At 41.1% G+C, this 16718-nt stretch overlaps 1 protein-coding gene across 2 annotated transcripts in view; it reads right to left on the bottom strand.

Moving 5' to 3' along the window:
- Positions 1–16718, bottom strand: part of LOC126479274 (ubiquitin-protein ligase E3C) — a 209568-nt gene that overhangs the window by 19369 nt on the left and 173481 nt on the right. For both annotated transcript variants that reach the window (XM_050103771.1, XM_050103772.1), the window contains exon 16: positions 999–1256. In XM_050103771.1, coding sequence (XP_049959728.1) covers positions 999–1256 — 258 coding nt within the window. The remainder of the gene's footprint in view (positions 1–998; positions 1257–16718) is intronic.

The raw sequence follows: 16718 nt of genomic DNA, 5'->3' as shown, positions 1-16718 counted from the left end.
CTACACCATGTGATCAAAAGTATCCGGACACTTGGCTGAAAATGACTTACAAGTGCATGGCACCCTCCATCAGCAATGCTGGAATTCTATATGGTGTTGGCCCACCCTTAGCCTTGATGACAGCATCCACTCTCGCAGGCATACGTTCAATCAGGTGCTGGAAGGTTTCTTGGGGAATGGCAGCCCTTCTTCCTGGTTTGCTGCACTGAGGAGAGGTATCAGTGTTGGCCGGTGAGGCCTTGCATGAGGTCGGTGTTCCAAAACATCCCAAAGGTGTTCTATAGGATTTAGGTCAGGACTCTGTGCATGCTAGTCCATTACAGGGACGTTATTGTTGTGTACCCACTCCACCACAGGCCATGCATTATGAACACGTGCTCAATCGTGTTGAAAGATCCAATCATCATTTCCGAATAGCTCTTCAACAGTGGGAAGCAAGAAGGTGCTTAAAACATCAATGTAGGACTTTGCTCTTATAATGCCATGCAAAACAAGGGGTTCAAACCTTCTCCATGAAAAACATGACCACACTATAACACCACCGCCTCCGAATTTTACTGTTGGCATTACACACGCTGGCAGGTGATGTTCATTGGGTATTCGCCATACCCACAACCTGCCATCGAATCGCCACATTGTGTACTGTGATTCGTCACCTCACTTGATGTTTTTCCACTGATCAATCATCCAATGTTTACGCTCCTTACATTGGAAACAGTGGACCTAGGGATGTTAAGGAGTGTGGAAATCTCACATACAGATGTATGACACAAGTGACACCCAATCACATGAGCACATTCAAAGTCCAGGAGTTCCACGGAGTGCCTCATTCTGTTCTCTCACGATGTATAACGACTACTGAGGTCGCTGATATGGAGTACCTGGTAGTCTGTGGCAGCATAATGCACCTAATATGAAAAACGTGTGTTTTTGGGAGTGTCCGGATACTTTTTATCACATAGTGTATGTATATGAAGACACTGCAGTATAGAACTTACCTTGAAACCAAGTAAAGGTGGTCTTGAACAGCTAGTGACAAACTTTAATAACTGCCGTTTCTGTATATCCGAAAAGCCTTCAACTACTTGCCAAAATGCAAGTATTGTTGGGTGTTCTTGTGTGTAACCACCAGCATATACGGTATGTTGTTTAAGATCTTCTACATCAACAGGTACTTGGGCTCCTGAGATTAATACCTGCAGTTCTTTGTTGTTAAACATCTGCAGCCATTCTGGAGGTATAACATTTGCAAGACCCTGTATATGGAGACAAGTGTACATATTAGTAAAAATACACCTCAAAGTTGCATGATCATTAAGTCAAAATGCAATTAAAAATTGTTCCCCTTATACTTGTATTTCCTAACAAAACTGAGCTTAAACACCTGATTAAGTAAGTAACTATTTCTTTCAAATTCATTCACGACATTTTTCCACTATCTGGATTGATGGCAAGGATACATTCTGCTCTTTCCTCCAGAACTGGAACAACTATTCCTAATCTTCTTCAGCTGTTCAATCTCAGCTCAATAAGCTACCAACACGGATGTTTATCTGTAGTTCTGTGATAGTTTCATAAAAACCTGTCACTATCAAACTCACCAACCACAAAGAATACCTCCACTTTGACAGCAGCCATCCATTCTAAACCTGGACTGCCAGTATTGGAGTGGGAAATGGGAGTTACTAGAATATGCTGACAATCTTCCCATACCTCTTACATACGAACATTTATTATTTGTTTATTTACCATCATACACGAGGCCTGCTGTCTAATGGGCCTGCAAACCATGCGAACTACTACAGAAAAGATAAGCATAACAAACTTACTAAATAGTTTCTGTTGTTACTTAAATTCCAGCATAATGTATTGTTCATCTACTTCAATAGACAGGGTGTACAGAAAGTCCAAAAACAATTTCAATTATTTATTGCACAAGAACTAAACACTGCACAGATGTCATTCATATTGCATTTTGAAGAGAAACTCTTAAAGTTTCTTTCACATACATTTGATGCGCAAACCATGAGTGACCTGGCAGATGTCAAATTCTTGCCATAACCATTCCAGCATGGCATTGCCGATTGTGGCAGTTGCTTCCCGTATTCTCTCCCAGAGCTCTGCTAAGTCACGTGGTAGAGGCAGTACATGCACCAGATCTTTAAAGTGTCCCCACATAAGAAAGTCACACAGCGTTAGATCTGGTGATCAGAGAGGCCATTTTATGAAACAGCTGTCCCCTTTTATAGCATGGCCAATCCATCAATGCGGCAGCTCCGTGTTCAGGTACCCACGAACTTCACAATGAAAATGAGGTGGAGCCCCATCTTGCTGAAAGATGAATGGAGAGACCGACTGTATTTGAGGCATCAGCCACTGCTGCAACATTTCCAAGTATGAATATCCAGTGACAGTGCTCTCGGTGAAGAAGAATGGCCTATACAGTTTTCGACGTGACAAGGCACAAAAAATATTTACCTTTGAGGAATCACCCTCAAATTCAACGCATTTCTGTGGATGCTTTGTACCCCAGATTCGACAGTTATGCCTGTTCACTTTCCCAGTGGTGTGAAAAGTAGCTTCATCGTTAAAAATTAAGTGCTCAACAATGCCAAACCCATCCTCATTCAACCGTTGCGACTGTGAGCAAAACTCAAAATGCTTATCTTTTTCGTCATCATTGAGGTTCTGCACTTGATCCAATCTGAATGGTTTCATAGCAGGACTTTCCACATTGCTACTGGAGCCATTTCGTGTTCACGGGATGCACGACACACCAATTTCTTTGGACTCCTTACGAATGTCTCTCGTACACATTCACTTCACTCACACTGGAACATCCGCTTCTCTTTGCCAGGCACAAGCAACCCGTCTTAACGAACTTCTTGTGTCAGTGGTAAATGGCCTACCTTGTTGGTGGCTTCTTACCATCCTTCGTTCTAAACATCCATTGAACAGCTGTAGCACACTTATTTTTGTCGAACTCCCACACACAGGAAGCTCACTCCACACCTGAACCCACCATGTTTGCGATTAGCGCTGACTATCAGCAAATTACTGTGGCGATATACAGGGTGTTACAAAAAGGTACGGCCAAACTTTCAGGAAACATTCCTCACACACAAAGAAAGAAAATATGTTATGTGCCCGGAAACGCTTACTTTCCATGTTAGAGCTATGTTAGAGCTCATTTTATTACTTCTCTTCAAATCACATTAATCATGGAATGGAAACACACAGCAACAGAACGTACCAGTGTGACTTCAAACACTTTGTTACAGGAAATGTTCAAAATGTCCTCCGTTAGCAAGGATACATGCATCCACCCTCCATCGCATGGAATCCCTGATGCGCTGATGCAGCCCTGGAGAATGTCGTATTGTATCACAGCCGTCCACAATACGAGCATGAAGAGTCTCTACATTTGGTACCGGGGTTGCATAGACAAGAGCTTTCAAATGCCCCCATAACTGAAAGTCAAGAGGGTTGAGGTCAGGAGAGCATGGAGTCCATGGAATTGGTCCGCCTCTACCAATCCATCGGTCACCGAATCTGTTGTTGAGAAGCGTATGAACAGTTCTACTGAAATGTGCAGGAGCTCCATCGTGCATGAACCACATGTTGTGTCGTACTTGTAAAGGCACATGTTCTAGCAGCACAGGTAGAGTATCCCGTATGAAACCATGGCGGTGAATCAAGAAAGTACAGTACATACTGACAAAACTAAAATGAGCTCTAACATGAAAATTAAGCGTTTCCGGACATATGTCCTCATAACATCTTTACTTTATTTGTGTGTGAGGAATGTTTCCTGAAAGTCTGGCCGTACCTTTTTGTAACACCCTGTACATGGAGGGGGGAAAACAAAATTTCAGGGTTTCTCTTCAAAATGGCATATGTATGATATATGTACAATGCTTGGTTCTTGTGCAATAAATAATTGAAAGTGTTCCCAGACTTTAAGTACACCCTGTGTTCACTGAATTAAAACTCCGTTAATGTTACACCTAATTACCAAAACAATAATTACACTTTCTGTCTCTAATACATTATTTTATCAGATGACTCAGACATGTTATGTTCAGAGTAACAAATCTGAACTGTTCTGGAATATCTGTCACTTGTTCCTTGATGCACAAATATTAATGAACTGTGTTAGTTTAATAACTATTTAAACATGTTCCATCATTAAATTATTCTCCAACCTCATTTCTCAAATCCTATTTATAAAACTGAATACCTTATCACTACACATTCTGATTATCATAACACACAATTTTCTAATCAAACTAAGTTCTGTTATCTGCACATGAAGAAATGTAAACTTGAGCAATTAAAACATGGGGAGTCTGTTCTCCGCATCATCTATTTGCTGTTTTATCAATGTGACGCTTGGAGTCTACCTAAAGTTCCCTTTTAAAAAAAAAAAAGTAATTAATTTACAGCACATAATGTCTGTTACCACATTTTGCAAATAATCAGTTTTTAAAAATATAATTTGATAGATAAAAAAGTTACTCAGCAAACGGTAGCAGGAGAAAATATATATGAAAGTTATGGAAAAATGCAAGCTTTTTGAGCCAGTGGCAAAAGAGTTTAAGGGAAAGGAGAAGAGGGATAAAGGAAAAGGGCTGATGAGGTTTAGGAAATGGGGAGAGTTATGGAAAAGTCACCCCGAACCCTGGGTCAGCAGATTCTTATTGAACAGGACGAGAAGGAAAGTTTCACAAGACATGCAAGGAATATCAAGTCGGAGAAAAATGGCATTTATTCGCATTCATGATGTGTCTAAATAGCTCCCTACTTACATTGAAAATTATTTTCAAAAGAAATGTTGTAATGCTACTGGATATTTTTAATAGTGCATGTTCTCTTTGCTTGTCAGGTTGACTATCACTATGTGCTCTATTTCTTATTCTGTTCTTGCAATCAATTGACATACCACAAAAACATTCAGTCCTTATCAGTGTCCTCATTTTGGTGTTATTCTGCCATCTCATGTGATCCCTCCTCATTTCTTTGATTTTCAGCTGCACTTCCATCTTCTTGTTGACTTCCATCTTTTTCTTCTCACTTTTCATTTAAATGTCCTCTGGGTTCCATCTTTCATATTGTTATAAATCTCATTCACTACATCACAGAATATTCCACCCTCAACTATATTATATACATTTTTATCTGTCAATATGTCTGCTCTTACCCCGTCACATATAACTGTACTGCACACCCCTTAATAATATGCTCTGGTGGTCCAAGTAGCATGCAGTCACATACAATACTATTTTATTCCTTAATCTTCTTCAGGGGCATTTGATATGGTTCATGATCAAACTTAAAGAAACTAAACCTCTATATCTCCATCAGTAATCTTTCCTTGATGTTGGAAAATATTTCTTAAACATGTTTCCTGTACTGCTACTATCTCTCTCTTGTTCCCTGCCACTGTCTCATTAATTTATTTCTTATTTCTAATTTCCTATCATAATCACTCACTTCTCTTTGTGCATTCTCCAAAGCCAGTACACACACAATTACATCTTATGATTTACTTAATTGGTCACATTGTTAAAATGATCACAGAGGTGTATCCTGTTGCTGTGTGGCTCCTGTAATTCATAGCATTACTCCATTTTGTGTGTAGCACATCTTCAACCATGCTGCTCCTCTGACTGAGTTCATACAATAGATTCATATGCAATAACATTAGTAAGAAAGTAAAGGGGTATTTTCTGGTTAGCTGCAATAGCAGTGCAAAACTATTTGGAATACAGTCAGTATTTTTTTCATTTTTTTGAACTATCATAGTTCGCAACATTATTTGCACTATGACTGAGGTTGTTAAACCATGTACACTGTTTTATGAACAGTATCTTTTAAGTGATTACAGAGGTACCATTTGTGTAGGTTTTCACTCTAATCTTCTGCCTGTCTTCTGAATCCTCTAGCTATGATTAGAAGCAGGTCATATGAGTAAACCACACAACCAGCCACTTATTGTGCAGCGGTCACTTTTGTCACAGGAGCTCTATCCCCAGATCCTAAAATTCTTTTTCTTTTTCTTCTTCTTCTTGTGCACTATGTCTTTTGATCCTCCCATGAACCATGGACCTTGCCATTGGTGGGGAGACTTGCGTCCCTCAGCGATACAGATAGCCGTACCATAGGTGCAACCACAACGGAGGCGTATCTGTTGAGAGGCCAGACAAACATGTGGTTCCTGAAGAGGGGCAGCAGCAGCCTTTTCAGTAGTTGAAGGGGCAACAGTCTGGATGATTGACTGATCTGGCCTTGTAACACTAACCAAAACGGCCTTGCTGTGCTGGTACTGCGAACGGTTGAAAGCAAGGGGAAACTACAGCCGTAATTTTTCCTGAGGGCATGCAGCTTTACTGTATGGTTAATGATGATGGCATCCTCTTGGGTAAAATATTCCGGAGGTAAAACAGTCCCCTATTCGGATCTCCGGGCGGGGACTACTCAAGAGGACGTCGTTATCAGAAGAAAAAAAATGGCGTTCTACGGATCGGAGCGTGGAATGTCAGATCCCTAAACCAGGCAGGTAGGTTAGAAAATTTAAAAAGGGAAATGGATATGTTAAAGTTAGATATTGTGGGAATTAGTGAAGTTCTGTGGCAGGAGGAACAAGACTTTTGGTCAGGCGAATACAGGGTTGTAAATACAAAGTCAAATAGGGATAATGCAGGAATACGTTTAATAATTAACAAAAAAATATGAATGCGAGTAAGCTACTACAAACAGTATGTTGTTGTTGTTGTGGTCTTCAGTCCTGAGACTGGTTTGATGCAGCTCTCCATGCTACTCTATCCTGTGCAAGCTTCTTCATCTCCCAGTACCTACTGCAACCTACATCCTTCTGAATCTGCTTAGTGTATTCATCTCTTGGTCTCCCTCTACGATTTTTACCCTCCACGCTGCCCTCCAATACTAAACTGGTGATCCCTTGATGCCTCAGAACATGTCCTACCAACCGATCCCTTCTTCTGGTTAAGTTGTGCCACAAACTTCTCTTCTCCCCAATCCTATTCAATACTTCCTCATTAGTTATGTGATCTACCCATCTAATCTTCAGCATTCTTCTGTAGCACTACATTTCAAAAGCTTCTATTCTCTTCTTGTCCAAACTATTTATCGTCCATGTTTCACTTCCATACATGGCTACACTACATACGAATACTTTCAGAAATGACTTCCTGACACTTAAATCTATACTCGATGTTAACAAATTTATCTTCTTCAGAAACGCTTTCCTTGCCATTGTCAGCCTACATTTTATATCCTCTCTACTTCGACCATCATCAGTTATTTTGCTCCCCAAATAGCAAAACTCCTTTACTACTTTAAGTGCCTCATTTCCTAATCTAATTCCCTTAGCATCACCCGACTTAATTAGACTACATTCCATTATCCTTGTTTTGCTTTTGTTGATGTTCATCTTATATCCTCCTTTCAAGACACTGTCCATTCCATTCAACTGCTCTTCCAAGTCCTTTGCTGTCTCTGACAGAATTACAATGTCATCGGCGAACCTCAAAGTTTTTATTTCTTCTCCATGAATTTTAATACCTACCCCAAATTTTTCTTTTGTTTCCTTTACTGCTTGCTCAATATACAGATTGAACAACATCGGGGAGAGGCTACAACCCTGTCTTACTCCCTTCCCAACCACTGCTTTCCTTTCATGTCCCTCGACTCTTATAACTGCCATCTGGTTTCTGTAAAAATTGTAAATAGCCTTTCGCTCCCTGTATTTTACCCCTGCCACCTTCAGAATTCGAAAGAGAGTATTCCAGTCAACATTGTCAAAAGCTTTCTCTAAGTCTACAAATGCTAGAAACGTAGGTTTGCCTTTCCTTAATCTTTCTTCTAAGATAAGTCGTAAGGTCAGTATTGCCTCACGTGTTCCAGTGTTTCTACGGAATCCAAACTGATCTTCCCCGAGGTTGGCTTCTACTAGTTTTTCCATTCGTCTGTAAAGAATTCGTGTTAGTATTTTGCAGCTGTGACTTATTAAGCTGATAGTTCAGTAATTTTCACATCTGTCAACACCTGCTTTCTTTGGGACTGGAATTATTATATTCTTCTTGAAGTCTGAGGGTATTTCGCCTGTTTCATACATCTAGCTCACCAGATGGTAGAGTTTTGTCAGGACTGGCTCTCCCACGGCCGTCAGTGGTTCCAATGGAATATTGTCTACTCCGGGGGCCTTGTTTCGACTCAGGTCTTTCAGTGCTCTGTCAAACTCTTCACGCAGTATCGTATCTCCCATTTCATCTTCATCTACATCCTCTTCCATGTCCATAATATTGTCCTCAAGTACATCGCCCTTGTATAGACCCTCTATATACTCCTTCCACCATTCTGCTTTCCCTTCTTTGCTTAGAACTGGGTTTCCATCTGAGCTCTTGATATTCTGAACGCATTATTGTGCCCAAGATAGACACGAATCCCACACCTACTACAATACTACAAGTTTATATGCCAACCAGCTCTGCAGATGACGAAAAAATTGAAGAAATGTATGATGAGATAAAAGAAATTATTAAGGTAGTGAAGGGAGATGAAAATTTAATAGTCATGGGTGACTGGAATTCGGTAGTAGGAAAAGGGAGAGAAGGAAACATAGTAGGTGAATATGGATTGGGGGTAAGAAATGAAAGAGGAAGCCGTCTGGTAGAATTTTGCACAGAGCATAACTTAATCATAGCTAACACTTGGTTCAAGAATCATGAAAGAAGGTTGTATACATGGAAGAACCCTGGACATACTAAAAGGTATCAGATAGATTATATAATGGTAAGACAGAGATTTAGGAACCAGGTTTTAAATTGTAAGACATTTCCAGGGGCAGATGTGGACTCTGACCCCAATCTATTGGTTATGAACTGTAGATTAAAACTGAAGAAACTGCAAAAAGGTGGAAATTTAAGGAGATGGGACCTGGATAAACTGACTAAACCAGAGGTTGTACAGAGTTTCAGGGAGAGCGTAAGGGAACAAATGGCAGGAATGGGGGAAAGAAATACAGTAGAAGAAGAATGACTAGCTTTGAGGGATGAAGAAGTGAAGGCAGCAGAGGATCAAGTAGGTAAAAAGACAAGGGCTAGTAGAAATCCTTGGGTAACAGAAGAAATATTGAATTTAATTGATGAAAGGAGAAAATATAAAAATGCAGTAAATGAAGCAGGCAAAAAGGAATACAAACGTCTCAAAAATGAGATCGACAGGAGGTGCAAAATGGCTAAGCAGGGATGGCTAGAGGACAAATGTAAGGATGTAGAGGCTTATCTCACTAGGGGTAAGATAGATACTGCCTAAAAGGTGGAAGGAGTATATAGAGGGCCTATACAAGGGCGATATACATGAGGACAATATTATGGAAATGGAAGAGGATGTAGATGAAGATGAAATAGGAGATATGATACTGCGTGAAGAGTTAGACAGAGCACTGAAAGACCTGAGTCGAAATAAGGCCCTGGGAGTAGACAACATTCCATTAGAACTAATGGCGGCCTTGGGAGAGCCAGTCCTGACAAAACTCTACCATCTGGTGAGCAAGATGTATGAGACAGGCAAAATACCCTCACACTTCAAGAAGAATACAATAATTCCAATCCCAAAGAAAGCAGGTGTTGACAGATGTGAAAATTACTGAACCATCAGTTTAATAAGCCATGGCTGCAAAATACTAACACGAATTCTTTACAGACGAATGGAAAAACTAGTAGAAGCCGACCTTGGGGAAGATCAGTTTGTATTCCGTAGAAATACTGGAACACATGAGGCAATACTTACCCTACGGCTTATCTTAGAAGCTAGATTAAGGAAAGGCAAACCTACGTTTCTAGCATTTGTAGACTTAGAGAAAGCTTTTGACAATGTTGACTGGAATACTCTCTTTCAAATTCTGAAGGTGGCAGGGGTAAAATATAGGGAGCAAAAGGGTATTTACAATTTGTATAGAAACCAAATGGCAGTTATAAGAGTTGAGGGGCATCAAAGGGAAGCAGTGGTTGGGAAGGGAGTGAGACAGGGTTGTAGCCTCTCCCCGATGTTATTCAATCTGTATATTGAGCAAGCAATGAAGGAAACAAAAGAAAAATTCGGAGTAGGTATTAAAATCCATGGAGAAGAAATAAAAACTTTGAGGTTCGCCAATGACATTGTAATTCTGTCAGAGACAGCAAAGGACTTGGAAGAGCAGCTGAATGGAATGGATGGTGTCTTGAAGGGAGGATATAAGATGAACATCAACAAAAGCAAAACGAGGATAATGGAATGTAGTCGAATTAAGTCGAGTGATGTTGAGGGTATTAGATTAGGAAATGACACTTAAAGTACTAAAGGAGTTTTGCTATTTGGGGAGCAAAATAACTGATAATGGTCGAAGTAGAGAGGATATAAAATGTAGACTGGCAATGGGAAGGAAAGCATTTCTGAAGAAGAGAAATTTGTTAACATCGAGTATTGATTTAAGTGTTAGGAAGTAGTTTCTGAAAGTATTTGTATGGAGTGTAGCCATGTATGGAAGTGAAACATGGATGATAAATAGTTTGGACAAGAAGAGAATAGAAGCTTTCGAAATGTGGTGCTACAGAAGAATGCTGAAGATTAGATGGGTAGATCACATAACTAATGAGGAGGTGTTGAACAGCATTGGGGAGAAGAGAAGTTTGTGGCACAACTTGACTAGAAGAAGGGATCGGTTGGTAGGACATATTCTGAGGCATCAAGGGATCACCAATTTAGTATTGGAGGGCAGCGTGGAGGGTAAAAATCGTAGAGGGAGACCAAGAGATGAATACACCAAGCAGATTCAGAAGGATGTAGGTTGCAGTAGGTATTGGGAGATGAAGAAGCTTGCACAGGATAGAGTAGCATGGAGAGCTGTATCAAACCAGTCTCAGGACTGAAGACCACAACAACAACAATGTCTTTTGAGACAAGAATTGGGAACCATCCTGGTGTTTCCATAGATAATGACAGGTAACCACCGAAAAACCACACTTACGCTAGCCACAGTATCACATCAACAGTCATTACTCTGCTGCACGTATCCAAAGTGTGTCTGAATCATTTACAGATCTCCGAAATTAAAGCACTGCATATTAAGTTACAAGAGCTCAGCCCTAGAGCCTATAATATGGGCCTCAAAATCAAGGCCTGCTGAGAACCTCTTGCTGTTGCTTTTAGCATAGCTTCACTTAGACAGTAAATCCACCAGAAGTCCCTTAACCTTTTATACAAAACTGCTGGAAATCTCACTCAACTGTGGAAACAAGGCAACCCACTACTGGTTATCACATGATCCTGCAAAGTCGACCATCATTCCCACACTGCAAGTGTCTGTTGTATCTTTTACAAGACTTGTGTTCTACTGATAGCGTCTTCATTTGGTTCCTCGTTCTGAAACCCATACCGACTACCACTGAGACAGTTTAGTTTTCTTAGTTCTGCAAGCCTCTTGGAAAGCAACCTCTCTTGTTTTGCTAAATTATAACTCATATGAGACATTATGACTACATTAATGCGGGATTCTGATAATCACTTTTCTACAGTTTGAAAGCTTGTAGTATTATCTTTAAAATTAACATTCATTCACTATATAGCCTTGCCAATTAAGGCATAATCTTGTCCTACAGTGCTTTAAGTAGCACAGCCTTTATGTAATCAAGCGCGGAAGCATTTCTTTTCTTCCATTTAATGATTCGATTTACTGGAAACAAAATTCATCCACAAATAATTACTTATGGCAATGATTCCCCCCCCCCCCCCCCCCTTGTACTTCCATTATTTTGTGCTGTGCATTCTCATTGTGCTACAGATGTAGACTCCAGTTCAAAATATCTATGCAGAATAATTTAGGCTGACTAGATTTCCAAAATCAAAATAAAGGACACATATGGGTACCGAAGATTGTGATACCAAACCTTGACTTTGATCCATGACTTCATCAACATGGCGGTCAACCCTTAAAACTTATACAATATGGCAGACCTTGACGTCACTCATTAATGTAGGCAGACACAAACACAGGAATTAATACACATAGTATAGGAAGACACAAAGCTACATTTTTGCTTTCCAAAGCTAACATGCTGTGTACAGATGCAGGAGGTGCTGGCCACTGTTCGCGAACAGCTGAACGTGTTAATGGCCGCGGTCAGCCGTCTTCAGGCTGCTGCCTCGGAGTCTAGAGGCAGTGGGGAGTCTGGTGTGTTGCATGGTACACCCCAGGTGTTACATGCTTCACCCACTGTCTCTGCTGTCGAGACATCTTCGCAGATACCGGGCACGGTTGGGCCACCCTCTCCCCAAGGAGAGTGGCGGGTTTAGCGGCGTTCGCGGCGCACGAGGTGGAGGGTCAATGTGGAGGCTGGCCGTGTGGCATCGCCCACTCTGCCTGTGAGTGGATATGTGGCCGCTCCTTCAGCAAGGTCTGAGCAGGCACACGGGGCGGAGCTCCAACGTTAGGCGGGTGATGAAGCCCCTTAGGAAAATAGTGGAAAGGTCGGGGAAGAAGGCCAGTGTTCACTCTGTCTGCTTGCCAGGGGGTCTCATCCGAGATGTGGAGGAGGCCCTGCCGGCAGCGATAGAGAGCACTGGGTGCACCCGACTGCAAATTGTTGCTCATGTCGGCAACAATGACTCCTGCCGTCTGGGTTCAGAGGTCATCCTCAGTTCGTACAGGCAGTTGGCGAAATTGGTGAAGGCGGAAAGCCTCGCTCGCAGGGTGGAATCTGAGCTAACTATTTGTAGTATCGTTCCCAGAACCGATCGGGGTCCTCTGGTTTGGAGCCGAGTGGAAGGCTTAAACCAGAGGCTCAGACGATTCTGCGGAGATCTGGGGTGCAAATTTCTCGACCTCCGCTATCGAGTGGAGAAATGTAGGGTCCCCCTGAATAGGTCAGGTGTGCACTACATGCCGGAAGTGGCTACAAGGGTAGCGGAGTACGTGTGGAGTGCACATGGGGGTTTTTTAGGTTAGAGAATTCCCTACCTAGGCCCGACAAGACGCCTCCTGAGACGCGGCAAGGTAGGAGTAGGCAAAATGCAACAGGGAACAACAATATTAATGTGCTAATAGTAAACTGCAGGAGCGTTTATAGAAAGGTCCCAGAACTGCTCTCATTAATAAACGGTCACAACACCCATATAGTACTAGGGACAGAAAGTTGGCTGAAACCAGACATAAACAGTAATGAAATCCTAAACTCAGATTGGAATGTATTCCGCAGAGACAGGCTGCACAGTGAAGGGGGAGGCGTGTTTATAGCGATAAGAAGTGCAATAGTATCGAAGGAAACTGACGAAGATCTGAAATAATTTGGCTGAAGGTCACGGTTAAAGCAGGCTCAGACATGGTAATTGGATGTCTCTGTAGGCCCCCTGGCTCAGCAGCTGTTGTGGCTGAGCACCTGAAGGATAATTTGGAAAATATTTCGAGTAGATTTCCCCACCATGTTACAGTTCTGGGTGGAGATTTTAATTTGCCGGATATAGACTGGGAGACTCAAATGTTCACAACGGGTGGCAGGGACAAAGAATCCAGTGAAATTTTTTAAAGTGTTTTATCTGAAAACTACCTTGAGCAGTTAAACAGAGAACCGACTCGTGGCGATAACATATTAGACCTTCTGGTGACAGACCCGAACTATTTGAAACAGTTAAAGCAGAACAGGGAATCAGCGATCATACATCAGTTACTGCATCGATGATTTCAGCTGTAAATAGAAATATTAAAAAAGGTAGGAAGATTTTTCTGTTTAGCAAAAGTGACAAAAAGCAGATTACGGAGTACCTGACGGTTCAACACAAAAGTTTTGTTTCAAGTACAGATAGTGTTGAGGATCAGTGGACAAAGTTCAAAACCATCGTACAATATGCGTTAGATGAGTATGTGCCAAGCAAGATCGTAAGAGATGCAAAAGAGCCACCGTGGTACAACAACCGAGTTAGAAAACTGCTGCAGAAGCAGAGGGAACTTCACAGCAAACATAAACATAGCCAAAGCCTTGCAGACAAACAAAAATTACGCGAAGTGAAATGTAGTGTGAGGGGGGCTATGCGAGAGGTGTTCATTGAATTCGAAAGTAAAGTTCTATTTACTGACTTGGCAGAAAATCCTAAGAAATTTTGCTCTTATGTCAAAGCGGTAGGTGGATCAAAACAAAATGTCCAGACACACTGTGACCAAAATGGTACTGAAACAGAGGATGACAGACTAAAGGCCAAAATACTAAATGTCTTTTTCCAAAGCTGTTTCACAGAGGAAGACTGCACTGTAGTTCCTTCTCTAGATTGTCGCACAGATGACAAAATGGTAGATATTGAAATTGACGACAGAGGGATAGAGAAACAATTAAAATCGCTCAAAAGAGGAAAGGCCGCTGGACCTGATGGGATACCAGTTCGATTTTACATAGAGTACGCGAAGGAACTTGCCCCCCTTCTTGCAGCGGTGTACCGTAGGTCTCTAGAAGAGCGTAGCTTTCCAAATGATTGGAAAAGGGCACATATCATCCCCGTTTTCAAGAAGAGACGTCGAACGGATGTGCAGAACTACAGACCTATATCTCTAACGTCGATCAGTTGTAGAATTTTGGAACATGTATTATGTTCGAGTATAATGACTTTTCTAGAGACTAGAAATCTACTCTGTAGGAATCAGCATGGGTTTCGAACAAGACGGTCGTGTGAAACCCAGCTCGCGCTATTCGTCCACGAGACTCAGAGGGCCATAGACACGGGTTCACAGGTAGATGCCGTGTTTCTTGACTTTCGCAAGGCATACAGTTCCCCAGAGTTGTTTAATGAACAAAGCATGAGCATATGGACTATCAGACCAATTGTGTGATTGGATTGAAGAGTTTCTAGATAACAGAACGCAGCATGTCATTCTCAATGGAGGGAAGTCTTCCGAAGTAAGAGTGATTTCAGGTGTGCCGCAGGGGAGTGTCATAGGACCGTTGCTATTCACAATATACATAAATGACCTTGTGGATGACATCGGAAGTTCACTGAGGCTTTTTGCAGATGATGCTGTGGTGTATCGAGAGGTTGTAACAATGGAAAATTGTACTGAAATGCAGGAGGATCTGCAGCGAATTGACGCATGGTGCATGGAATGGCAATTGAATCTCAATGTAGACAAGTGTAATGTGCTGCGAATACATAGAAAGAAAGATCCCTTATCATTTAGCTACAATATAGCCTGTCAGCAACTGGAAGTAGTTAATTCCATAAATTAATTGGGAGTACGCTTTAGGAGTGATTTAAAATGGAATGATCATATAAAGTTGATCGTTGGTAAAGCAGATGCCAGACTGAGATTCATTGGAAGAATCCTAAGGCAATGCAATCCGAAAACAAAGGAAGTAGGTTACAGTACGCTTGTTCGCCCACTGCTTGAATACTGCTCGGCAGTGTGGGATCCTTACAATATAGGGTTGATAGAAGAGATAGAGAAGATCCAACAGAGAGTAGCGCACTTCGTTATAGGATCATTTAGTAATCGCGAAAGCGTTTGGGAGATGATAGATAAACTCCAGTGGAAGACTCTGCAGGAGAGACGCTCAGTGGCTCGGTACGGGCTTTTGTTAAAGTTTCGAGAACATACCTTCACTGAAGAGTCTAGCAGTATATTGGTCCATCCTACGTATATCTCGCGAAGACACCATGAGGATAAAATCAGAGAGATTAGAGCCCACACAGAAGCATACCGACAATACTTCTTTCCACGAACAATACGAGACTGGAATAGAAGGGAGAACTGATAGAGGTACTCACGGTACCCTCTGCCACACACCGTCAGGTGGCTTGCAGGGTATGGATGTAGATGTAGATGTTTTATTTACTAGTGCTTCTTGTACTTACACTTGCTTCTTTTGAAAACACTTCATTTTTAGTATGGTCTGTTGGTAGAATAATGGAGCTTTTGAGTATAAAATGATCACAACACAAAAAATGGTTAATTGCAGAAAGAACATGAAATCAACAGGAGAAGTGGAGAAATTAATGGGTTTTGGGTGGGGGCAAACTAAATATATGGCAGTTCCAATAATGAAGATGTATCAAATCAAACACTAGTACAAAAATTAATCTGACGTACTCACCCTAAAAAAGTCGAAATAACTTGCATTACTAATCAAATAAATATTTTATTGTGGTCACAATCAAATAATTGGGAGAGAGAATGATTATTACTTATGGAGATTACTTATTTCTCTCTCAATTATATTTTGCAGAAGCATGTAGGTCATTCAGGAGTTTGGTATTTGCAGATAGAATTTCACAAAAATCAACACACAAAGTATCCTGAAAATGAGTTTTTGCTATAATTACTTGTTGCATACTAAATCTGTTCTTTTCATCAATCCATGAACTATCTGTGACAGAGAACACTCTTTCTGCAGCAGCATTGGTGCCAGGTAGAACTAACACAAATGAAATAATGAACTGCATATTTCTGCAGTAGATATTTTCAGCTGCAAGCAAGCTGAAAATAACAGACCATTTTTCACCAACACATTTCACAGTTTTCAATTCATCAATTTTTACTTCACATATTTTTGTCATGTGGATCACTTCCTCACAAGCTGATCTTCACATATTTCTTTCAGAATATTTTCATCAAACTCTGATAAAGTTTTAAGACTTTGCTAAACAGACTTCCGAAGAAGAGGATATTTGAGGTGAAC

Source organism: Schistocerca serialis, chromosome 1 (genome assembly GCF_023864345.2).
Source record: "Schistocerca serialis cubense isolate TAMUIC-IGC-003099 chromosome 1, iqSchSeri2.2, whole genome shotgun sequence".
NCBI classification, from domain to species: domain Eukaryota; kingdom Metazoa; phylum Arthropoda; class Insecta; order Orthoptera; family Acrididae; genus Schistocerca; species Schistocerca serialis.
Note: the sequence above shows the minus strand (reverse complement) of the source record. Positions and strands in the feature narration are given on the sequence as shown.